General features: G+C 37.8%; 1 protein-coding gene across 1 annotated transcript in view; it reads left to right on the forward strand.

Annotated features, from left to right (window-relative positions):
- LOC127446772 (immunoglobulin superfamily member 3-like) overlaps positions 1 to 26,429 on the forward strand; it is a 200,510-nt gene that overhangs the window by 32,383 nt on the left and 141,698 nt on the right. The window contains exon 2 of the mRNA XM_051707964.1: positions 14,065 to 14,445. Within this exon, the coding sequence (XP_051563924.1) occupies positions 14,065 to 14,445 (381 nt within the window). The remainder of the gene's footprint in view (positions 1 to 14,064; positions 14,446 to 26,429) is intronic.

A 26,429-nucleotide genomic window follows, 5' to 3' on the forward strand; every position in this document is an offset into this window, starting at 1 on the left:
TCAGATACAAATAAGGCTGCTCGTTGCACCAAAAGTTGTCTTTTCAACCATATTTCTCAATACAACTTTGGTAAAGTGTGAGTGGCAGGGTAAATTAGACGTGTCTAGCGGACAACACGGTGCTTTTCAAAGTTCGAAACATTTATGTTTTATTACAGTACGCGTACCGCCACTGAAGATGAGCTATGACTCTGGAGGCTGCACACTCTGTAGTGCTACTGAACACAACTTGCTTAGTTTTCTATTAAATTCGACCCAAATCATTATCAAAGGACAACTTAACTCTAGTTTACTCTAGCCATCACTGGATGACATATTGTGTACATGTATCTTTCATATAGACTTCAGTTATAAGTATGTCTTTTTGTGATTTGACAGCTTAAATAAAACACATACATTTCATAATAAACATCATCATTTCTAATCATTCAGTTTGCGTAGTTACACCAGTTTCATACAATTACCTGCAAACTCATTAACGTCTCTTTAATTTTATATAAATAAAAGTACAAAAACCTTCGTAACGTTTGTGTGTATAGTGTTCCACCACAACCTAATTTGGACTTAAACTGTGCCTCTTCTACCGGCTAGTGACGACCGGCTTCAGTAAATATATCTCCCCCTTGTGGTTTCCCAAAGCTATTATGCCTTTGTAAAGCACATAAATTAGGCTTCTAATTTAAATGTCAGCTAACTTTAATGTATTGATGTCTCAAAAATATATCAATAAAATAACGTGCCAATCAGTAATCCATATATCAATATTTTATGACATCCCTAATGCATGGATATAATAATAATAATAATAATAATAATAATAATAATAATAATTTAAAAAAAGATGCGTGGAAAATCGTGACAGAAATCATCTGCATTCTGTGCGAGTTTGATTTCATACATTGATGGATAATTTTTCTGGTTAATGATATGATACAGTAAACACTGCTGCAGTTTATAAAAAAGCACTTCAATTTTTAGCAGCAAGATTGCTTATCAAATTTGTAATGACATGTCATAAATTGTCTGTATTCTGATTAAGTTTGATTTATGTATTGATAGATCGGTAATCGTATTCATGATACGATGCTCCAAGCACTGCTGTAGGTTGTATAAAAACACCCCCCTGCAGAATGTTTATTTTTAGAGGCAAGACAACAGATTCCTTATCAAATAAGAATGATATCCTCATTTTACTGGCAATAAATCTCATCTGTGATCAGAATTTCAAAAGCTATGGCCAGTTATGCATTCCACCAATAATGTTACAGTGACAGCAGAAGGCACACCTACTAGCAGCATACAGTAGAGGGACTAGAGACATCAAGCAACAAAGCCGCTGGCGGTGTGAACAGAGTTTTAGTGTCACTACAAGCTACTACAACAGAGGAGCTAGACCAGCATTCTCCTCTGACATTCCCACAGAGAACAAAATGAGGAGAACTGCTGTGGCCATGTCCCTACTCACGGAAAGCTTTTATACTGATCTAATCACAAACCCAGTGAGCTTGCTGTGTCTTACTCATTTCCTGTCTTCCCATTGGGACTGTAGCTCACTCAGCCTTTTTTTTTCTTTTCTTCTTCCAATTGAGCAGTTTAAAGTCCCATTCTAAAAAATTGTTCATACTTTTCAAAGGTTGTACACATTCATAGCCATGCACACAGCAGTACAGCTGTGCTTCCAGCTGCTCACGCACATGCACACACAGGAAGCAGTGTGTCACCCCCCTGTCTGCGTGTACTAAAAGACCTGTGTTGTTTTACAGAGCACAGCTGAGTTACTGACTGGAGTCCCTGTCCTGGTCTGGAAGAGGCTTGCGCATACCCTCTCTCTCTCTCTCTCTCTCTCTCTCTCTCTCGCTCGCTCGCATGCACACCGACGACCGACAGGACATTCTGTCTATTGCTTGGCTTCTATATTTACTGTGTTGTGCTGGGTATCCCTGTCCACTGTGAACTCTCATTGGTCCACAATTAAGCTTCTCGTAACAGTACATTAAATATGTTCTTATTGGCTGTGATTGTGCCACGTCGGGCAGCAAATTTGTGTTCAGTGTTGAAAGACAAATTGCTTGTCTTTGGTGTAAGATGCGGTTTGCTATTATGTACCCGAGTTCAGAAAATAGCTGAATAAGTTAACTTAATAAGTTAAGAGGACACAGTGGTCCACACAAAAAGCTCTAGTGTAAAAGTCCCCTAAATGGTCAAATTTAGTTTTATACTTATTTCTGATTTGCCTTTGGCACTAGTATTTTTCTATTTAAATAGCCTAAGTAATGCACAATTTAGTTGCTTGTTTAAGCATTTGAAGCTGGGTTTAAGGAGGCCTCAGCTGTGTTTTTTAGCTGTGTCAAAAAAAAAAAATGGAAATATGGAAAATGTGGCCTACTTTAATGCTTTAATGTTTATCTAGTTACAGTCCCAAAAATGCACTCAACAGCCAACCGGTCTACTGGCTTGTGTTTCTCTCTGTTTGTGTGTTTTGGCTCACTAACTTGATGCACAGCCGGTTTACTCGTTCTTTTGACTATAATGTCACACCTCTCCTCAATCTGTCCTCCACTTAAAACTCATTAGTCCCAGGTTCCCTCTTATCTCTAGTTGGGACAGGCTTCTTAAATCTGCAGCTCTGTTTGGTGAAGATCTGTTAAACCTGCAATCTGATACATATCCAAATGCTTCTGTAGCTTTCTCTGACTCCGCTCAGATAGAAATCCAGCACCTTTAAAGAGTCACTGTATTAGTACTGAAGTGGTATCACTATAATACTACGATCACAATAAAGGCCTTAAAGGAAAAGTAGCTCAGCCAACATTTCAGCAAAGTTAACTGTTCGGCACAATGGTTGAAAAGCATTTACAATTTTAATTTCTGCTCTGATTATACACATCAATGATCGTAAGCAGCTCTGTCATTGGTTTGAACATCCAGCCGCCACGAAAGGACCCCCTTGAGCATGTTTACATAAACAATACAGTAACATGCACTGCTGCATGCACATATGTTCCTGTAGCTCAACTGATGGTGCATGGCTCTAGCAATGCCAAAGTCTTGGGTTGGTTTCTTAAGAAACATACACTCACTGAGCCACGATTAGACAAGTAAGCGGTTCGAGGACCACATATAAAAATGACCCGAATCAGATTTGAAAAAATTGAATTTTTTGTGTTCACACTTCTCAGAAAAATGAGATCTGTGTCACATGTAGACAAAAAAAAATTGGATTTTGGTGGCATGGACTTGTATTCTTTCTCATAATGCTTCTCTCTGCTGGTCGTTTGCTAGGCTGCAGCCTCCTCTAATTGGCTAACATTTCCCGCCAAGCCCATTTTGCTTTGTGTATGCACTGCACTCCAGCCTGCCAAATGAGCAGAAATGAATTTAGTAATTGCTCCATTGGGTTTGGAGTTTGTGAGGTGTGCTGATAGTGGTAATGGTCCTGAGCCAATTTGTTCCGTGTTACTGTTAAAACACTAGAGCCATGCGTCTTTGAAGGGCATCGAGTTACTCTCATGGGCTGAGCGTCTCGGCATCATGGCTTGTGTCTTTATACACCGAGGCTCCATTAAAGTGGTTTAGATGTGTGAGAGGCAATTAAAGCAAGACAAACAGCAGTCATGGGAGAGTCTTTCATGCACCAGTATTTATCAAAGTCTAAACCCCTGACTTTTGTGCTGACCAGATGCTACTGCTACTGTACTCTCCATCTCCCTGTATTTTGCATTGTGTCTCTCACTCATTCCTTTTGTTCTACCTTTCATTCATGTCATGTGGTTCTTGTACGCTTGGACTACATTAGATCCAGCCTGTTCTATTTCTCTCATATTTAGGTCTTTTATCCACCCATCTTTCTTTTCCTCTGTAATTGTTGGCATATGTTTGAAGTGGCTAAAGTATTTGTGTCCTCTCCACTTGTTCCCGTGGGACTTTTCTCAGCCATTTGTAGGGTAATAATAGGACTGGTATTGCTTTATATGGTTAGTATACTGGCCAATTGGCAGGGGTTCCAATAAACAATGGCCCTTTTCCACCTAACATTCTAGATGATAACTCGAACACCCGAGGAGACTTTTCCCATGTTGCATTTGCATTGCCAAAGTTTCCACCGTAGTGATGTAATGTAGTATCGACCATTTTTCTTCTGACATGGTTGGGACGCGCAATTCAATATAAACAACAACGAAATCAACAACACAGACGGAGGGCGATAGGAGTTACACTTTTGTTAGGGCTGTTTTATATGAGCTTTAGCTGCATCCAAATGCACATGCTGAATTTAGTGGACAACATGTTGAAAGCACTATAAACCTATTCATCAACACAATCTTTTACATTTACATTACATTTATGCACTTGGCAGACACTTTTATCCAAAGCGACTTACAAGGCACTTATTAAAGGGACAATCCCCCCCAAAGCAACCTGGAGTTAAGTGCCTTGCTCAAGGACACAATAAACAATAAAGGCTTTTATGACTCAACATAAATTACTGTACTGAAATACTCATTGACTTAAATACATCTTGATGCAAGTTACCATACAGTAACAGGCACGCAATACTTCCCTCATGTAAACTAGATTTCATGACAGTTTAATGTATAATAGTTCAATTACCCACTCTCAATAAACATCTGATAATTTATACCCGTCATCGCAGGAAAAATTATGTAGTAATCCAGAAATCACTTTATTTTCTATATAGTCACACAGTACAAACAGTACAGATGCGATGAAAACTCAAAGCGTGTCTCTCGATGAAGTCACACACACACGTGAAACGGGTGATCCTCTTTGTATACTTTTTTTTATTTCTGTTAATGGAATTGTAAAATTAGCGCAATCCTCTGAGTAGCAGGCTAGCAGCTAGTTGTTTACTAATGGTAGATGTGGACTCCTTTCCTTTCTAAATGCTTTGTGTGTCATAGGTTTTTGACCAATCACAGGCTGCAGGACCTCCCACATTCTCCAACAGTCCCTATACGCACCCAAAGTACCTACTCCAGAGTAGGAGCTAAAAATCCAACCAAAACAGCTCAAAGGAACTATAGTTCCTCGGGTGCGAAAGCAATGAAAATTTACTAGTCCCGGGGGAAAGTACCATATATGGCCAAAAGTTTGTTGACACCCCCTTCTAATTAACAAATTTGGTTACTCCATTAAATCCAGTAAAGAAAAATCTTAATGTTTCTTTATGTAATGACTTGGGCTTTGTGTGCTTCCAAATTTGTGGCAACTGTTTGGGGATAGCCCTTTTCTGTTCCAGCATGACAATGCCCCTGTGAACAAAGTGAGGTCCATAAAGAAATGGTTTACTGTGTCTGGCATGGAAGAAATTGACTGGCCTGCACAAAGCCCAAACCTGAACCCCGCTGATCACTTTTGGGGTGAACTGGAACAGCAACTGTAAGTCAGGCCCCATCGACCAACATCAGTTCCTGACCTCACTGATAGCCTTGTGTCTGAATGAGAGCAAATCTCTGCTGCCATGTTACTACATACAGTATAGTGGAAAGCCTTCCCAAAATAGTGGAAGCTGTTATTACAGCAAAGGGGGAGATTGATGCCTAAGGTTTTGAAATCAAATGTTCATCAAGCACATATGGTGTCCACAAACTTTTGGCCATGTAGTGTACTTAAAATGGGCTTTAGTACTTACAGTGGGAAAGTGCCTATTGGATTAGAGCATCTATAACATTCAAACAGCTTTTTGAGCCAAGTGGATTGTGAATAGAACTTCCAAAATCCAAAATGTTTTATCTTTTGTAATTGTGCCCGATTATGTTAGGTAGAAAAGAAACTGAAACGCTGTGGCAGAAATCACCAATTCATGTATCTTAATTTGGTGAGTTCAATCAAGTCTTTCAATCTTTGCAGAAAATTTGCTTTGAATTGGAAATTCTGCCATCATTTACCCACTCATGTCGCTCTTAACTTGAATGACGTTTTTCCAAAGGAACACGAAAGAGTATTATCAAAATGTCAGATCTGCTCTTTCCAATGCAGTGAAAATTAATGGTGATCACTGGCTGTCAAATTTAGTCGCAATTTGAAATGTATACAATTACAATTTAATAATGTTGACCATCTTACATCACACCTAGGCCACCAGCTGAGCCAGGACTGCCACTGGTACCCCCTCAGAAAAAAAATGAAGTGCATGATTGCACTGGTTTAAAGAGTTTAGAGTTTGAAGTAGTGAGGGTTTTTCAGAAATTGCTGCTGTCAAAAGTAGAACATGAATGCCAGTAAAGGTGTTTGTCGCAACATGAAATGACCTTACCCTGATAAGGGAAAGTGGCTTTTACATGACCACACACACTGTCGGCTTATTAAGCATAATCAGTTTAAGATTGTGCATGTAAACGTGATCATTTTCTCAAATTTTGGTCACAGTGACAAGAGTGCCACTTTCGCAAACCCTTGTGTTTTTCCTCATTGTCCTTGTGACAGACCATACCTCTTTGAAATCAGTGGGTTTGCAGTGTTCTCTAATGCAGCATAAACTGTGTAGTGTAGCCCTATACAATTCATTAAAATTTTTCCCAAATTCCATTTCATGTTTTCTGATTGTAATATTTTAAAACTTTTTTTAATGTTTTATCATGTAAAGGCTGTCGTATTTAATGAATTCATAAAAATTTTCAATTTCACGCATCTAGTTAAATGTAGTTTATATTTTGGTGGAAAACTGAGTGAAAGATTTCAGTTTGTATGTTTTTGACCGCTTTATACCTTTGGAATAGCAGTTTGCTATATGGCCCATTGAGCTTATTAAAACGCAAATGGCTGAAAATTTATTGTATAAATATATAGTCTACATGTGATGCATGCTTTGAGATAAATCAGTGCTCTGCTGTCTATCATCAATACATACACAAAGCCAGCAGGATGCTAATGATGTGGTGTATTCAGTAGGGATGTGCACGGTAACCGTTTGTAATATTGGGTGTACCGTGAGGGTTCACGAATTCGTTAGGAGTAGGAACTTGGGAATAATTAATGTTTAATGCAATGGATATGCATCAAGCACTATTCAAAATAGCAGGTAATAAAGTCCACAGTGACCTATGATCCTAAATGGCACAATACATGGATCTTCAAATGATAAAATCACTGACATTAAAGTCAAACAAAAATAATCAAACTGTCACTGCCTGCAACATAGTATTCTTAACCAGCGGAAAATGTGTAATTTAAGTGCTAAAAAATCACTTTGAATTGCACGCATTGCATATTTATTTCATGAAATCTCAGCCTTTTGTAGTTTATCACACTAGGACATATCACAATTTAAATTTGATTAATTGTGCATTCATACATTAATTTGATCGCCGATGTGTCAAATTCTGTGACTGGATTCTGTGATTCTGTTCACGTTTTCCGCAACGCAGAAAGCAAACAACCCTAGTAGTGTGTAGGCGCCCTTACTCTCTCATGCTTGGCACCCAGCATCAGGAAAAAAAATTCCTGTGGTAGACTATTATTATAATGTCCTGTAAACTGGTATTGTAATTGAGACAATTAAGACTCATTTGTCCCAACCTCTTTATCCACGGGAGAGAGAGAGAGAGAGAGAGAGCGCGAGCGCTTGTTTTGTCAGAAATGCAGGGTATTTGATACGTGATCCATATTTAATGCTGCAGAACTGATGTCAGGTTGGAGCTGGTTATTCTGGGTAAGTCTTATGTGACCCACATGAAAACACCAGCTCATCAGCTGCACAAAAAATGAGAAATGAGCCTGACATGGATGTTCCAGTTAAACATCTCCAAAATTTTTATGGATTTAATATGCCATATGAAATCTTCATCCTCCTTGAATTGCATTGATGGTTCCTGGTCTAGCAGGCTGTCTTTCCCTTGAATGACAGGACTTAAACCCTGGGCTTTCATACCAGGCCTGCTGCTTTTGCAAAATGGACTATGGTGCTCTCTCATGGATCTAAAACCCTGTTTGATCACATTTCTTAACCACATAAAGGCTCTTTGGCTTTTACAGTGAGATTGCATCATTTACTAGTGGACACAAATGATTCTGTGAAGACTTTCCGGATCTTTCTATAGCAATAAGCTGAATTACAGCAAGAGATGTATGAGCAAATTAAAGCACTTAGTACATGGCTGAACTGCCATAATACTTGGTAGTCTGTAAAGGCTTGCCTTCCGGGGAGCCGTCTCTAATTACCTGGGGTGAATGGCATCATCTCTGTATTTACTTTTGCGTGTTTGCCAGAGAATGACTGTAAGTCTTTGAGTCTTGGATTTATCAAGTAGCAAAATCAGTGGCTCATATGCCATCAGACAGACAGGGGGTTGCATCTTCAATAAGGCATCCTAAATTGTGTGCACAGCATGAATGATTGCACACAAAGTGAGCGGGAGACATATAAAGTGCAACACAAGGGTGAATCGCTAGTATTTTAGGAGTCTGCAGGAACTTGGCCTCAGATGGCATGTCCATGGATGTATTTTGCACACAAAATGCTAAAGCTAGAGCTAAAATGGCCAGTTTATGAAAAACTTCAAGGAACTCTCCGCAACTAAAAACAGGGTTTATTGGTTTCGAAAATGGGGATTTTTTTTTTTTTTTACAAAAGCCTGCATACTAGTGTAGGGGAGCAGCCTCAGAAATTTATTCTGGTCTAGTGGAAACCATGAAGCAGTTACGTTAACTTAATCAATGATGCGCGTAAATTTGGAGGTTGTATTTTCCCTTTAAAGGCCTTTGCACACCAGAGGCAACGCGATAATGTGAAACGAATCACTGACAACTGGCCTTTTCACATTAAAAGCAAGGCGAAAGATCACTGTTTGCACATTCACACCTTTACAATAGGTGGCGCGAATAGACAAGCAATTTTACCCCCGTATGGTAGGTGGCGCAAAACATTTTTCAGCTGATCTGCTTTCTGCCCATCATGGATGAGCAAAATTACTAATTGATGAGTCCAATAGGAAACATCCATGAAATCAAAGTACAAAAGACAACAGAGTTCTCTTGTGAGAATTGAAAAAAAAAAAAAACGCATTCTCTACAAGCTGCAGTAGTAATGACAAATTTGTTGTTGATTTGCTCAACGAGAAAGAAAACATTCAAGACTTTCACAAACTATTTCAATTCACCTGCAGGACAAATTGACTGAACATGTATAGGCTTCACCACAGTCTGAGGGATGATTTAGAAAGGGTGTAAAAATAATATTAACTTTAAAACAAATATTATCACTTAGAACAATATTGATAATATGCCTTTGCCATGCACATCTAAGTGATATGTACACTTGTTTAAAATCACTGTGTAATGCCAGACTATTTAGCAGAGATGGTCACTTCTTTTAAAATGAATGGGAGAAATTTCCAATTGGAATGCCCAAAGTTCAACAGATGTAGGAAGGATGTCCCAGCTTACAGGCAAAAAAGCCAATCACCTTAGATACAGACATCGCCTGTCAATCAACTCGATAATTCGCATGCGCATTAGCTATATAAGCCGGGAAAATTGAATGTTTCGTTTTGTCAGAATTTACTGCTGATTTGAAATGTTTTTTGATCATAATCTTGACAAACCATTTTGGAGAGTTCGTCTTTCCCATTCAAGTAGATAGGAGCTGCTCTTTTATACCGCTTGTTTACATAAAAATAGCAGCTGGGAGCATTCCAAAGATGGCCGCCAGACTGGACTGACTTGCTAGAAAGACTTTGGTAATGCACACACATAATGACTGTTAAAACAAATGTTGTCAATTGGGACAAGATTATATCATATTGCCATGTAGATCTACCGGTGTTATTTATATTTGTTCAAAAACCTGCATATTACAAATTAAATGTGATATCCAAGAGTCTTTATAATGCAATCAATAAAACACCAAACTTGACCAACAAAACCCAACGTCAGTCTGACCCATTATTAGATACTTTAATACTGCTAACAACAGCACAGCTGTTTTCAGTATACAAAGGCATTTTGATACAAAGACATATATACAGAGTGCACTGCAAGTCATAGCAATTGTTATTATTTAAGATCCTTAAAATTGTTTATTAAAAAAGTGATACAAAGGCAAAGATGCTGCAGTAAATATTTTACTGTGAAGAGAACTCATGTAAGATTAAATGCAAAGACAAAAATGCAGCAATATGAAATACATTACGAAGACAATCCACATCGGATCAGAAAGCTTTTTCAATGGGATGCAAGGCAGAGATGCAGCAAAATAATTTACGTTAAGAGAACCCATATGAGAAAAGATGTTTCAGTTTTTTATACATTTGATGCAAATAAAATGCACGTCCTTACTGTTGGTTCACGATATTTTCTTTGAGTTAATTCAGTGTTTAATGTTGGTGGTCAAAACAGCTTTCTGTGCTTAAGTGCCACCTGTTGCCCTGGTTTTGGTAACTGCAGCAGTTTCTGACAAGTGATCCAGAGCTCATATTTTTTGGTCAGGGCATTTCATCTCCGGGCAGAAAATAAAAATTGACCCAAAAAAAAAAAAAACTTGCTTTGTCGGCACACGAATGTTCGTTCCAGGTGTGAATGGCTCCATAGTAATCCATTGTTTCTATTAAAAATGCTAATTGCGGCGAAAATTTGCATTTGGTGTTCGAAGTCTTAAAATTACATTTTAACTTCACCGATGGTTAGGGTTGGGGTTTAGGTTTGCATTAGGAATGGATAAGGTTAATAAAATAGGCATTTGTGTTGACGGTATCATTTACAACTAAAAACACTTTGTTTATAACTCGCTTTAGGCGCCCATATGTGGACATTTCACCAGAAAAATGGGACCTCACTACTGAGCTTTTGTTTGACTATACTTATCTCCCAACCTGACTACCCATGCACACCTTCTAATGCAGTATATTGTTCTCATTTCAGTCAGTGGTAAAATGGATACGTCTATAAAGCTAGTTAGTAAATGTCCTGGAGGAAGAGATAGAGACCAGTGAGGGGATGACAAACATCTGATCACCTTGGAAAGCGAAGATTCCTGTGTACATTCTTGTGCCATAGTGAAACACACAGTAAAGGTAACCCACCTATCGTCTTACTAATCTATAAAGCTGTTTGTCTGCATACCACTAGGATGCTGTTCTGTCATTGGTTGGTTGCACAGTTTTTGGAGCGTCTGTGTGTGGGCAACTGGTATGAGGAAAGCACAGGTGTGTGTGGGAGTGAGGGGGAAGCAAGAGAGATGGAAAAAGATAGAGAAAGGGATAAAGGCCACTTTCAGTCCACTATGGGATGGCACACACACAGTCCCAGAGATGCAGATGTGTGTGCATATTTAAAAGTTATTAAGACACTTACGTCTCTTATGAGCCGTGAGGAGTGTTCACCCACACGCACTCAATTATTGTCAAAGGCCCATACCAGATGGGACACAGTAGCAGATGGGCTGTGTCTTCTTCATATTACAGATTGGACATTGACATCCGAGGAATGGCTTTCTCACTGTTCGCTCCACTCCAACTGTTCACACTTGTCTTCTTTTATAATGCATTTTTGTCAAACTCGGACAGGCTAGGACGCAGTAAGAATATCAGTTGTTTTTTACTCTTTACAGCACACTGATATTCTCACAGAGGCACTGTCACTGTCACTATCTCAGAGATGCAGGTGGTGTAAAACTCTTGAAGGCAGTGAAAACCATTTACACTACCAGTCAAGTTTGGACGCACTTGGACTGAATTTGTTTATCCTGATGTTAAATACATTTGATCTAAAGGCTAATGCTTAAATGCATGAAATTAGTTTGTAGATATATAAAAATTGTGCCTATGTACTGTAGTATGTATGAATTTCCTTACCAAACTGACATTTTAGTTAAACTGAATTGAAGTTTAGTTAAACTAAATTGAGGTTACTTCAATACTGTTTAAAAAGCAGACCAAGTAGATACCTCATGAACTTGTTTGAGAGAATGCCCAAAATGTGCAGAGCTGTAATCTAGGGAAAGGATGGCTACTTTGAAGGAGCTTAAATATAAAACAGTTTTTTGACTTGAGACTACATAATTCTGTACTACAGAGGCAAAACACAGTGACTACATCAACACAGAAATTTTGAAAATTGGCTTCAATTTTTTGTCAGACTATTCAATTCAAAGCGAAGATGCATTTTATCAGTTTGTGTCATCCCTGGGAATCGAACCCATGATCTTGGGACGTGTTGCTAGTGCCATGCTCTACCAGTTTGGATGTTGTAGTTACTGCAATTTTCAAACTCTGTTTTCTCTGAATCTGAGCATATCTGAGCCAAACCTGTATGTCACAGGACAGATTATAGTCTATTATTTTGCCCAAATTCTTCGTTACAGTGTTTTGTCTTTTACATAACTGATTTTGTCACTGCATAATGCACATATTGTGTTACTTAATAGTTTTGATGACTCTATTCTAAAATGTGGAAAATGGTAATAAAAAGAATGAGTAGGTGTGTCCAAACTATCCTTGCAGCATAGAGAGAATCTGGCATTCTGTTATCTGTTCACATTTTTGCTTGGATCAGATTATTTTATTAAAGTCAAATCTCAAATAGGAACATGCTTAGCTCGAATGTGTACGTTGAAAGTTGTTAACTCTGTGCTTTCATATCATTTATATCTAAACACATTTAGGCTGTCCAAGCAAAAATCTCTTGCTTAGCAGGTTTCTGTAGGTTTTGATCTCAGCTGTGTTTACATTTGCTAATTATGAGCTACTTGCACTTTGACCTTAATCTGTGTGTTGATTGTAGCAGACACACAGTGTTTTTTTTTCATCTTGAAGAGGCTGTGAAACAGCGTTATTCTACTGAGTGAATGTATTTAGTTTGTAATAGGTCTCTTGGCTGAAGGCCACTTTGTCTTGAAGAGGCAGTAATTACACACTTCAAAGTGTACACACATGAAAATATAAGCACACAAATCTTTTAGTTAATATAGATAGTTAGTTAAACTTTTTCATCAAACATAAATGAATTGAGCCTCTTATGACCCTCTTATGAGTTAATGCAATTAGCAGGGTTCCCATGCATCCTGCAAAACCTTGAATTATGCAATGTAGTTTTCCAGTCATGGAAAATTAGAAAAATACCTAAATTTCCTGGAAAATAGTTATTTGTCCTGGAAATGTTTTTAGTATAATAGAACTGTTTGAATGTGCTGCTAACAAGGTTTTTGTTACATGTAAAAAAAAAAAATACACTTTAACGATCGGGACTCGGGATAGGTGTCAAATACACACATTTGTATCGTTTTGTCACTGCCGGTGGCTGCACATTGTGAAACGACGTCAACAGCCAACTGTCATGAATGAATCCCTGTCACATATCTTCTCTGCTCATCTGCTTTCATCTCTGCTCTGCTCCAACGAAATAGTTTAGTATTGATATAGACAGAAAAATGCCAAAATAAAAGCTCGATATAAATGGACACATCTGTTTCTTTGCTTAAATATTACAGATATTGAGCACATAAAATGTCCTGGAAAATTGTGCCCTGAAAAGAGTGGGAACCCTGATTAGATTTCCTCCTTACTGACCACTAGACCACTATTATGGGCACTAGAATTGAACTGAATAGTCACAGTATTTTTCTCGCAATATAAAATGTATATTGTAAAAATCACAATTATTTAATATGCTTTTTATTTGGCCATTAAGTTTTCTAATGACCATGTTGCGAATCATGAGTAAGAGAGATGTTTCAATATGCAAACTGTCCACTTTAATGAATCAATTCAAAACTCTAATTCAGCAATTTATTTGCATCATCAATCAGAAGTGTTCATAGAAGTCTGTTTGCGTTTGACATACTGTATGAAAAGTTTTTGCGTATTACTGTGTATTTTGTGTATTCAAATACGTGAAATGATTAAAAATGATTCTTGTGTTCATATAGTGAAAGTTTAGAAAGGGAATAGTTTTTTTTTATTTTATTTATGTAAATTAAATTAAATATTTTTAATCTACTTGGCAACAATGTCTGTTTGGTTTGAATTGATGTTTTTTTACAACCATTTTAGAGAAAATGCATAAATAATAAGAGCCCTACTGACCATTCTTGTCTCTCTCTTTGTACAGTGAGCTCTTGCTTGGCCCAGCGGCAGGTTACAGTGCAGCCTGGGCCCCTGATTCGTACGGAAGGCTCTCATATCACCATCTGGTGTAATGTGACTGGCTACAAGGAAGGTGTGGAGCAGGACTTCGAGTGGTCCATGTACTTTTACACTGCTCCTGATCGAGAGATCCGTATCGTGAGCACGTCCCAGCACAATTACGCCTACGCCTTGTTTGCCCAGCGCGTCAACAGCAAAGAGATCTACATCGAGAGGCTGAGCGGAGACTCGGCCCTGCTGCACATAACCAAGCTGCAGGCCACTGACCAGGGCACATTCGAGTGCTACACCCCCAACACTGACAGCCGATACCTGGGCTCCTACAGCGCCAAAACCAACCTCACTGGTGAGTCCCCTCCAGTCACTTACGATCACTTACAACTGTCATTGTATATTTATATATTGTAGTTGCAATGTAGTCACTTTGTTCCAAAACCTAGTGAGCTGCCTAACAAGACGGCACTGATCTATAATATAAAACTGGATTGCTGATGATATCATAACATTGAAGCCACTGTGCAACCATATTTGTATGCCCAAACATTCCAGTGTGCCTATTGACTAAATAGGAAAACATCTCATTTCAAAGAGTAAACATTAGTCATTTTACCACCAATTGCATATCTGAAATCTGGTTGTAAGGCCTTACAGTGCAAACTTCGTTTAATTGTTAATTTATTTGAGTCGGGCAATTTTCATGCTTCTTGAAAGCCTGAGCTAGTATATCTCTATCATAAAGTAGCTATAACTAACTACAGTGATGAAGTTGTAAACAAGTTCACTGAAACTGAGGTAAGATACAGACATTTTCAGACATATGTACTGCAAAAATCGAACTGTTCATTCGGAGTTACATTTGCGTAAATTGTGGCTTTTTCCTCACAGTGACTTGAGAGTGCACAATCTTGCTTGCTCGCTCTCTCTTTCCATTTACACACGCAGACAGAAAGGGAGATAAGACACACTAAGAGGGATAAAATTAAACTGATAAACTAGGTTTAAATGGTTTTTAATTGACAAACAGAATGTATGATATGACTATGGAGAACATGTAAATACAAAAACGGTATTTTAGGCGATTTAGAAATGGGACTTTTTAAAAGGTCAGGAAAAAGAGGCTGTCTGTGGAAAAGGACATGTTGTCACCTTATAACAAGCAGGTATTGTGGCTTTTTCTACTTGCATTACAACTTGTTGACAGTTTTGCAACATCCCTTGGTGAATGTTGTGCTCACTGATAAGCTGCACACTGTGGCAGGTGGATGCTCTGACATCACGATCCGTGGATTTATTTTCTCCCTTGCAGAGAATATTAACCATAACGAGCAAATTAAAAGTCATTCACGATTGTTACTAGGGGGTAAAATGCGGCTGTTGTATATGGAGGTAAGAAACCGTGAAACGGCGGCAGTATCGGCTATCAATCATTGAGGCTCTTTGGCAGTTGGGGAATACCAATATGGCCTCTCAAACACTTCCAGTGCTTCACCTCCAGTTCTATATATATATATATATATCGCCGATTTCAAGGCATTTTAGTCGCCCTCCCAATGTAAAGGCTGTTACAAAAGGTAGACAACTTAATTATGCTTCCTCCAAAGACACCTCGTAGTCAGATTCTAAGGGAGTATCCTTTGTGGAGAAGGCAATCCATAATGCCTGCCGATTTAAAAATGTGAATGATAAATATACTTATTTAATTTAATACTGCAAAGTATCAATAAAAAGTAGTTTAGTGTAATTATTTTACCCAATATTTGTGTGTGGCTTGATTTTTTGTGCTTATTAGTGTATCACCTCAGTAGCTTAGCAACATGCTAACACCAAACTCTATTAAAATGAACGTCCCAAATGACTCACCTGTGAGGTTCAATGGCGGTTATGATGCTGCCTTAAGGGACGTTCACTCCAGTGTTTTGCATCTTTTTGCACTTCCACTAATGGTGAAGTATCATGTTTTTCAGATGCCATGTCATGTTAAAGGAATAGTTTACCCAAAAGTTAAAGTTCTCTCATCATTTACTCACCATCATGCCATCCCAGATATGTATGACTTTCTTTCTTCTGCAGAACACAAACAAAGAGTTTTAGAAGAATTTCTCATCTCTTTTGGTCCATACATTGCATGTGAATGGGTACCAAAACTTTGAAGCTCCAAAAGCACATAAAGGAAGCATAAAAGTAATCCATTAGACCTCAGTTGTAAAATCATTATCTTCAGAAGCGATATGGTAGGTGTGGGTGAGAAACAGATCAATATTTAAGTCATTTTTTTACTATCAGTCTCCACTTTCAAATTCCTATTTTTTTTTTTTTTTCTGGCGAATCGCATTCTACGTGCATATCACCACATACTGTGCATGGAGGAGAATTTACAAAAAGACTTAAGTATTGATCTGTTTCTCACCCACACCTATCATATCGCTTCTGAAGATATGGATTTAACCACTGAAGTCATAACTGTCATGCATGTGAACGCAACCATATTAAGCACTCAAAACAGGTATGACAACTGTATTCTGCTGCTGAGTGAACGTGGCCCTCCAAGACTCCAGTGGTTAAATCCATATCTTCAGAAGTTATAAGTGTGGGTGAGAAACAGATCAATATTAAAGTCCTTTTTACTATAAATCTCCACTTTCACTTCCACATTCTTTTTTTTTTTTTTTTTTTTTTTTTGATTCGCGTTCTTCGTGCATATAGCCACCTACTGGGTAGGAGGAGAATTAATAGTAAAAAAGGACTTAAATATTGATCTGTTTCTCACCCACATCTATCATATCTCTTCTGAAGACATGGATTAAACCACTGGAGTCATATGGATTACTTTTATGCTGCCTTTGTGTTTTTTTTTTTGTTTTTTAGCTTCAAAATGTTGGTCACCATTCACTTGCATTGTGAGGACCTACAGAGCTGAAATATTCTTCTAAAATATTTGTTTGTGCTCAGCAGAAGAAAGTCATACACATCTGGGATGGCATGAGGGTGAGAAAATGAGAGAATTTAAATTTTCAGGTGAACTATCCCTTTAAACTTCTAAAAATGTGGCTTGAGACACCTGCTTTGTATTCTGTTTTCTGCACTGCATCTAGCTTTTTAAGTTTAAGAACACGTTCAGTCCAAATGCCCCCATTTAAGGCCGTTGCCTATGTAGAGTATGCAGTAAGCAGTGAGGCAGCTCACTGGGATTTTTGGAACACAGCTAGTATGTTTCCAACAGTACTGTGTTTCACATTCATAGATTTTAGTGATTTAATTTTTGGGTCTTTGAACCTGATTTTTAGAGTTTTTCTGCTTGTCTTATTACCAGGGCAGTTTGGCAAGATTAATTTTGATTTCGATACTTCATAAATTAAGTCTTGGATGTGCTTGAAAATCAAGTTTTGGGTGAGTTAAAATCCAGCTCTTTTTGGAGAGTCTTGACAGCCTGAAGCCTCTCCAGCTCGTCATTGTTCATGTTAATAGATCTGCGCTAATTGGTAGACTTTTAATGCCTGAGTGGATTTATGCTGCACAGATCAGTCACCGTTGTGGTGAAGTAATGGAAAAAGTACCTGACAGAATGCCAGTCCATCTGTATGCCAGCCCACCCTCTTATTAATTAGGACACAAGCCTGTATTGCTGTCTTGCCACCGTGATATCAGTATCCATATTCCTTTTAATTAGAATTGTAATTAAACTTTATTCTTCCAGCTCTTCCTGACACATCCATTTCCTAGCATTTTCAAGTCTATTCTCCACACGGGTCCATGAGTGATCATAATTTGACATACTCTTTGTTAACAGAACGGCTGTTGATCGTGACTAACTGTGTGGGCTGAGTTGTTAGGCGTGTTGCATAGGCTCACATGCACCGCTTGTCTTGAGTGATGTGCGCTTGATTCTAAGTGTGCCTGCACAAATGGACATGTGGACCAGCGGGAACAGTTTTAATATGGGATCAGTGAGTCGTGCATCGTGTTTAGTGTGGGCTGGGGAGCATCATACTGAGAGCCACCTGTTTAAGGAGAGGCACATTGTTCAACGCCCCATTCCAAGATCCCTGGACTTCTTAAAACCCCCTTTTCATCCAGCATTTTACTCCTGTCATTAAAAAAATAACTTTAATTGGTCATCGTCACCTACTTCCACCTGCTTTAATGAATAAACGAAATAAATAAATCATTGTAGATGTAGGGCATACGACTCGTACACTATAATCCAAGTCCTCTGAATTCAGATGACGGCTTTTTGCGAGGACTGAAATGTAAGTTGATATTCACTGAAAATCTTACCTTGAAAAGGTTGCTTGACAGCTGTGGTCAACATTCACTTTTGTTGTATGGAAAAGAGCAGCTTGGACATTCTACTGTTAATAAATAAATAAATCCTTTTGTGTTCCATGAAAGTCATGGGTTTTGAAAGACGAGTAAATGATGACAGAATTGTTATTTTTGGTGAACTATCGCTTTAAACCTATAGTGGATTGTTCTTGAAGCATTTAAGACATTATCCTCTATGGCGTCTTCAGTTACATTTTCAGACTCATCCCTATAGCACCACAGTAATGAAATTACATTTATACTGTTCTGTCACATTTATTCCCAATGTAGATATTTAACTAATACTGCAGGGTTTCATATTTTTAATTAATGCAGTGTTGATCTTAGTTTAATCCCTTCTCTTGGAACAGGAGTGTGTGTGTGTGTGTGTGTGTGTGGGTGTGTGTGCACACGTGTGCACGCTTGTCAGGCAGAAGTGACCTTTGCATCTGTTTTTCAATCTGAACTTTCCAAACATCCTGAAATTCTCACTGTGCACCAAGATCACCACAATTGCTGTAAAATCCCCTTCACCCCTTTGTGTCTCTATCAGACAGGATTATGCTTGAATGACAAGCTAAGGGCAAAGGTAAAATCAGTAGTCAAGTTCACAGGCTCTGGAAGAAACATTGAACATAACATTGGCTTTGTTCCAACACATAGCTGTCTGCTGTCCACATAGGGCGATGTTTTCTAAAGCAGCATCTTAACCAAAAGGAACGTCATAATTGACTGATTTGGAAAAATTCTTCATAGGCAGCAACTCGTGCGTCATGCGTGCCATATCAATAACGTCTCCTCATGTGAAGCGCACAAGAGACTTGATTAATGCACACAATTGATTCTATTTGGGTTTGCCATTTGTACATTCTGCTAAACTAATAATGCAATTCTCAAATAAGCAAAACATTTTTACAAAAATAAATGCATATCACGCACAAACGTTGTGTGAAGTGGTCCATTTTCAATAAATATATAAAAATGTAGATTTATAATCCAGCTTTTCCCTTGACTCTGTTTGGCCAAAACAAGGTATGTTATAAGGCTTTGAAAAGCTTGAGCATTGGTACCACACATATGAAGCCTAAAAGTACTGTCTGGGTAGGCAGCTTACTAATATTTGGAACAGAGCCACTGACAAGAAGCAACATATGTCTGAAATTTCTCTGAAGGTATTATCTTGTCATTGACAGGAATAACTTGGATGCTGTCATAGACCGTCAAGGCTATTTAAAGGGATAGTTCACCCAAAAATTTTTCTCATAATTTACTCACCCTCATGCCATCCCAGATGTGTATGACTTTCTTCTGCTGAACACAAACAAAGATTTTTAGAAGAATATTTCAGCTCTGTAGGTCCATACAATGCAAGTGAATGGTGGCCAGGACTTTGAAGGTCCAGAAAGCATATAAAGGCAGCATAAAAGTATTTCATAAGACTCCAGTGGTTAAATCTATAACTTCAGAAGAGATATGATATGTGTAGGTGAGAGACAGATCAATATTTAAGTCCTATTTTACAATTCATTCTCCTCCTGCTCAGTAGGTGGCTATATGCATGAAGAACGTGAATAGATAAAAAAAAAAAAAAAAAAAGACGAAAGTGGAAGTGAAAATGGAGATTTCTAGTAAAAAGGACTTAAATATTGATCTGTTTCTCACCCACACTTATCTCTTCTGAAGATATGGATTTAACCACTGGAGTCTTGGAGGTCCACGTTCACACAGCAGCAGAATCCAGTTGTCAGACCTGTTTTGAGTGCGCCATCTTTACTATTTATTCAGTCACTGTCACTATGGTTACAGGTGTTAGAATATGGTTGTGACTTTGGTTGTTCGTTCATACAGACAATATTCAAGCCACTACTATAAGATGTTGGATGAACAGGACATTTCAAGACTCACACCTGTAAGTAAATGTGGTTGTCACTCCCAAACACTGACTGTGTGAATGTAGCCATGGATTACTTTTATGCTACATTTTATATGGTTTTTGGACCTTCAAAGTTCTGGCCACCATTCACTTGCATTGTCACTTGCACTACAGAGCTGAGATATTTTTCTAAAAAAATGTAGTTTGTGTTCCGCACAAGAAAGTCAGTCATACACATCTGGGATGGCATGAGGGTAAGTAAATGATGAGAGAATTTTCATTTTTGGGGTGAACTATCCCTTTTAAGACTGGGTGTGTGTAGGATGCACCGACTGGACTGGAGCTCTGTATTTGTGTGCATTTTGAAGCAAAACTAATAGCTGGGGCATGTTGATGAAATGTTGATGATTGATGTTTGCTGGCCAGGGCAAATGTAATATGGATAGATTATTACCTTGCACTCTGTCATAATTGGTATGCATATTTGCATGGATTAACGAATTATCTGTAAGAGGGTTAGGAACGTGCAAGCTGAATATAGAACATGACTGGGCTTCTCTCAGCTGCTGAAAGTAGATGTGCCAAATGCAGGCTGTATTTTTAGGCCATGTACATGAGGTAAAGGAAGACGGCCTCTGTGTGTGTCTAACCTCTTAACCCACTTCCCCACGGACTCTCGCATTACAGGACTACCCCAGCACCTCCCCTCGCCTGCTTTTCAATTCTTGCCACTATAAACTTCTGTCAGGCACCCCTTTGACAGCTGCACATGTGCTATTGCTATATAAAATCTCTCAGACCTTAATCCCTCTACCTCTGAGTTCTGTTCTTTTTTTTTTTTCTTTCTTAAATCAGAGTTTGATCTATTGAAATGGGACATGCTTTTGGGAGATTCACTTTTCTAGTGTTATCAGTGTAGTTTTGACACACTGTGTCTCAGTAAAATTCGGAATCTTACTACTACTCACACTTTTAAACTTTGAATCTCTCTCTTTCTTTCTCTCTTTCTTTCTCTCTCTCTCTCTCTCTCTCTCTCTCTCTCTCTCACTCTGTCTCTGTGAATATAAACACTTTGTCCCAGTAGTGTTTTTTTGTGGTCTGTCTGGTCTCTTGCTTCTGATGGAATGATGAAATAAGATGATAGAGTTTATTTCCTTTGGATAAACAGCCGTCTCTGCACACTCCCCTTGCAGTTCGCTGTTTCTGACGACAGTGGGGCAAAAGGGAAGCTCTCCTCTCTCCTTTCAAAGAAAAATAGTTCAAGCAAATGGGTGAAATATCCTCTACAAATCTGCTTCACTCAGCTGCAATCATTTATTTAACGGTTTGCTTCTGAGGAAGATTTAGAGTTTTGTATTAGTTCATTTCAAATGGTTGTTTCTCGTCTCTTGTTTCTTCAGCAATGTCCCCAGTGATGCAACTCTGTTCAAACAAAAGCCATGCAAACACTGCTGGGTTTTTGATGCAGAGTCCTTTTAGTTATTTATGTATTTGTTAGATGAAACATTTTATTATTTTCAGCTTTCAGGCTGAACTGCTAATTCCAGCACTCAGTCAAAATCCTTTTTCTCAGCTGCTATAATGAAATGGTGAACAAGCACCAGAAGTGTGTGTGTTTGCATGACCTGTGCTGACCTGAGATTATTTTCACAATTTCTCTCTCTCTCTCTCGCTCTCTATAGATATAGATCTCTTATGTTGTTTGAGTGTGTGAGGTAACACACACGTTAACTTCGCTATCTAAATGGAGACATAGCATAGACTTTTATTGTTTTTTTATAAAGTTAATAATAAATATTATAGACAATCCTGAATCATCTGTTGTTCTCTAATTAAGCTATTTATGAATGAATTGGGTTAAAACTGAATATACTATTATTGTCTCCAAAGGGAAATTTGACTTGGGCTGCACACACACACACACACACATTAATATTCTCTTACAAGCCATTATATAAATATATGCTATAAATAATAATATCATGAAAATGTCTATATCATTTTAAATTAGATATAAATTGCCCAATTCCTGCCCTCAAAATAAAACATTTAGCATTTTAGATGTGAATAAAGACAACAGTTTATGAACCGTTTTTCATCCTTAAAAGAGGTTTGTCAGATTAAACTAACTTCTGGGGAGATTTTCAGCATTTTTATCTGTAATGTATTGTTGGGTTAGAAACATAAGTACTCTTGCTGAGGAGAGCTGTGGTCTGGTGTGGCCTCTGTTCTGGACAACTGAGCTGATGCGCATCTAGAGTGTTAAACATTCCTTTAAAGTTTCCACTGGGTGTGCATGCCAACATCTCTGCTTATCTGTCCTCCTCTAAAGCCCAAATCTACTCTCCTTCAAATGGCCCCCAGTCCTGCTATATATGTCTAGGCAAAGTCTGGATTTGTACTAGTGTCTAAAGTTTAATTTGAAAACATTCCACCAAAATGCATTTATAAGGTTTCAAGCAAGATAAAAGTCCTGAGAGCAGCAAATAAGAGAAAGAAGGCCAAGAGATGGTAAGAGATTAAATAAAGGCAGCTAAGTGAGAGAGAGAAAGACAACTGACTCTTTGATAAACTCTGCTCATTTTGGTTACTGTTGCTTGCTCAGAAAAACTTTACAGAATGGCCCATAGGAATGATTTAGAGATTTCTGTGGAAACTTTAGAAACTTTAGAAGAAGTTTTAATAACATACTCAATATCGAACTGTGGAATCTTAAGTTACTGTCCCTTCTGCTTTAACCTGAATCAGTACTTTAATGTTAATAACTATAAATGAATATTCTGGGTTCAAGTTGAGCTCAATCAACAGCATTTGTAGCATGATATTGATAACCACAAAAAATTTGGACTCATCTGTTAAAAAAAAAATAAAGCAAAAAACTAAGTTTCAGTACAGTGAGGCACTTACAATGGAAGTGAATGGGGCCAATTTTTGAAGGGTTTAAAGGCAGAAATGTGAAGAATAATTTTATAAAAGCACTTACATTAATTCTTGTTAAAATTCATGTATTATTTGAGCTGTACACCAAGGGTCTATTGAATGCTTGATTCTGATTGGTTGACAGACGTTCTAAGGTGTGCAATTATTTTTCAAGTATATACATGGCTATGAGGTAGTTCCAGGTCTTAACTGCATAACGGTTCCATATCACTTCACCAAATTATTTCAGTTATTTCAAAAAGCCCTACAGGCTACCACAACAAAGTAACCAAATATAAAGACACTGGTTAAGTACATCGGATAAGAATGACAAACAATGTCTGTAATATTCTACATTTATTTCAGTTTCGATTGAAAAGCATCCTTGGGCTCCCTCTCTTTCTCTCTCCTCTCACCCAAACACACACACACACACACACACACACACTGTACATGCTACCACAGCAAACAAAGACATTGATCAAACAATGTCTATAATATCCTACATTTATTTCAATTTCGGTCAAAAAGCTCCCTCTTCTCCCCCGCACTTACACACGCTCACACACGTACATAAGGACGTGCACGCGCATGCACACACACACGTTGGTACGGCTATCCTTATGAGGACTCTCCATAGACATAATGATTTTTATACTGTACGAACAATAGATTCTATCCCTTAACACTACCCCTAAACCTAACCCTCACAAAAAACTTTCTGCATTTTTACATAAAAAAAATCATTGTTTATAGTGCCCGACCGATATATCGGCCAATATTAGACTTTCACCGATATATTTTCACTCCAAAAAAACTCGCACACAAACTCTCATACACACGCACAAACTCACTACCTTCTCACTCCAGGAAGTCCTTGAGTAAAGCAGCAAAGCCTGAATCCTCCGTTGCTAGTTCTGAAGTGATGTTTCCAAACTAGCAACGAAGGCTTGAGCTGTATCAGAGCAAGACACTGTATCCGTGGCAGAAGTAGTTCCTCTCACAAGCGTTTTAGGGACGAAAACCAGAAAATGTCTTGAGATAAAACCCTGAATGATGTATTAAGGTGTGGTAACCATGGTATAAGCTGAATAATTGACTGGCCTGTTGAATTATTGAAAAATAATGTACACCCGAGGTGATAATGCTGTCACGACATGCAACGTCAATTATTCCTTATGGAAATTTGTTTAAATGACTGTAAAAATTAAGATTGAAAGGTTTTAGGGTTTGTTGACATTACATTGTCATGGCAACGAAGTAGAAAAATTGGCTATAACTTTACACAGAAAAGGTTAGTAAGTGATTTTATCACACTAAAATCATGTCTACACGCATATTGTTTATGTCTTGTGGCTATACTTTTGAAACAGTTATTATTTTAATGTTTACGGATTGGCCACATTCACTTCTATTGTAAGTGCCTCACTGGAACCCAGATTTTTGCTTTCTTTTAAAGAAAAGGAGTTTTAAGTCAATAATTTTTTGTTGAAATCAGTGTTACAAATGCTTTCGTTTGAGCTTAACTCGTATTGAACCCGGAATATTCCTTTTAAATCACTTATTTACCTTGGAGCAATGGTGGGTATAACTGATGTTATACATGTTCGACTGACACAGTTTAATCCACAAATGCACTTCTCAAGAATATTACAAGATTTGGTAAAGGAAAAAAAAAAAAAAAAAAAAAAATATATATATATATATATATATACCACATGTATCTTCTCTGGGTACTTTGTGTCACTATTATAAGTACCCCGGCAAGAAAGTTTTACTGGATTTAAAAATAATTTTTTTATTTTTATTAAATTCAGTTCAAATCTATACAAACACACTGGACTTCGATAGACTTGCATTAAACAAGAGCCAAAGCTTGTCTGATAATATGGCGGACAGCAAAGGTTTTTAGGCAGGGTTTAGCGAAGGGTCAGTACTGTTTTAGTTCTGTTTGAGCTAAAATGCTGCATAAGTGATTTTATGTTTCCACGGTAAACATTTCAGTCTTATTCTCCTTAAAATTACACTATTCAGTCCCCTGGAGCCAGGCCACATCAAACTACCTGAAATGTGAGGAGAGGGAAACTAATAAAGGGAAAAAACAAGAAAGCCAGACAGAAAAGACAAAGTATTAAGTCAAGCTGAAATGAGGCTTTTAGCTGGCATCAGTTACGTTTTGTCAGAGGTGTGTCATCATTATTAAAAGAGCTGATTGCTGCAGAGGGAAACCTTATACCTGAGAACTACTGGAAACATGTTTTTCTAATAGCACACCTGGACATGCTGCAATCTGATACACCTATCAAACACACATAATATCTGGCTTGAGTGATGAAAGGTAGAAATTAATCTGTGCACACTGTCATTAGTGACTGTTTCTTTATGTGACTTCTAAAGATGAGTGTGGCTGGGAAATTCAGAATTTGACACATCACAAGGACATGGTGATCTTTTTTTCTCTTGTCTGCTTTTATATGTTTTTCCCATATATGGCAGTATTTTGGACTTCATTCCTGTCGCTGTAAACATGGTCCCTTTCACTGCCTAATCAGTGTTTTGGTGACCTTGAGAAGATAGTGTATGTATAGAGCTTTTCTCTACAGAGTGCGTGATTACTGCTGCTGTGTTAGTTTAGTTACAATCATTGTTGGTGCTAGCGCATTATAAGCAACATGTGTTACAGTTTCAGATTACTTTTTGGGTGTAATGATGAGAGAAAAGTAACGTGACTTGATTTTACACCATGTAATACCCATGTTAATTTTTCAGGAACACTTTGCAAAAAGGTTCTATTTGTTAACATTATTAAATGCATTAGGTATCGTGAACTTTGAACAATGACTTTTTACATAATTTATTTATTAATCTTGGAGAATGTTAATTTAATATACTGTTGTTCATTGTTTATTCATATCTGGTCATAATTAATTTATTAATGTTAATAAATACAACTTTTGATGTAAAAAATGTATCCAGTGTATGTAGAAATAACATTAACCAAGATTAATTAATGCTGTAAAAGCATTTGTTCATTGTAAGTTCATGTTAACTATTGCGTTAACTGATGATAACTGAATACTGTCGTTGTATGGATGCTCCGAGAGACAGAGGTGACATGAAAATATCCAGAAGAATTGGGCTTTATTTGAAGCCCCAAACAGATTGTGTACAATGACATTCGATTCTAACTGCACACATAAAATACTGATTGTGATGCTAGTCAGCATGTGCAATAC

This window comes from Myxocyprinus asiaticus, chromosome 10, assembly GCF_019703515.2.
Source record: "Myxocyprinus asiaticus isolate MX2 ecotype Aquarium Trade chromosome 10, UBuf_Myxa_2, whole genome shotgun sequence".
NCBI classification, from domain to species: Eukaryota; Metazoa; Chordata; class Actinopteri; order Cypriniformes; family Catostomidae; genus Myxocyprinus; species Myxocyprinus asiaticus.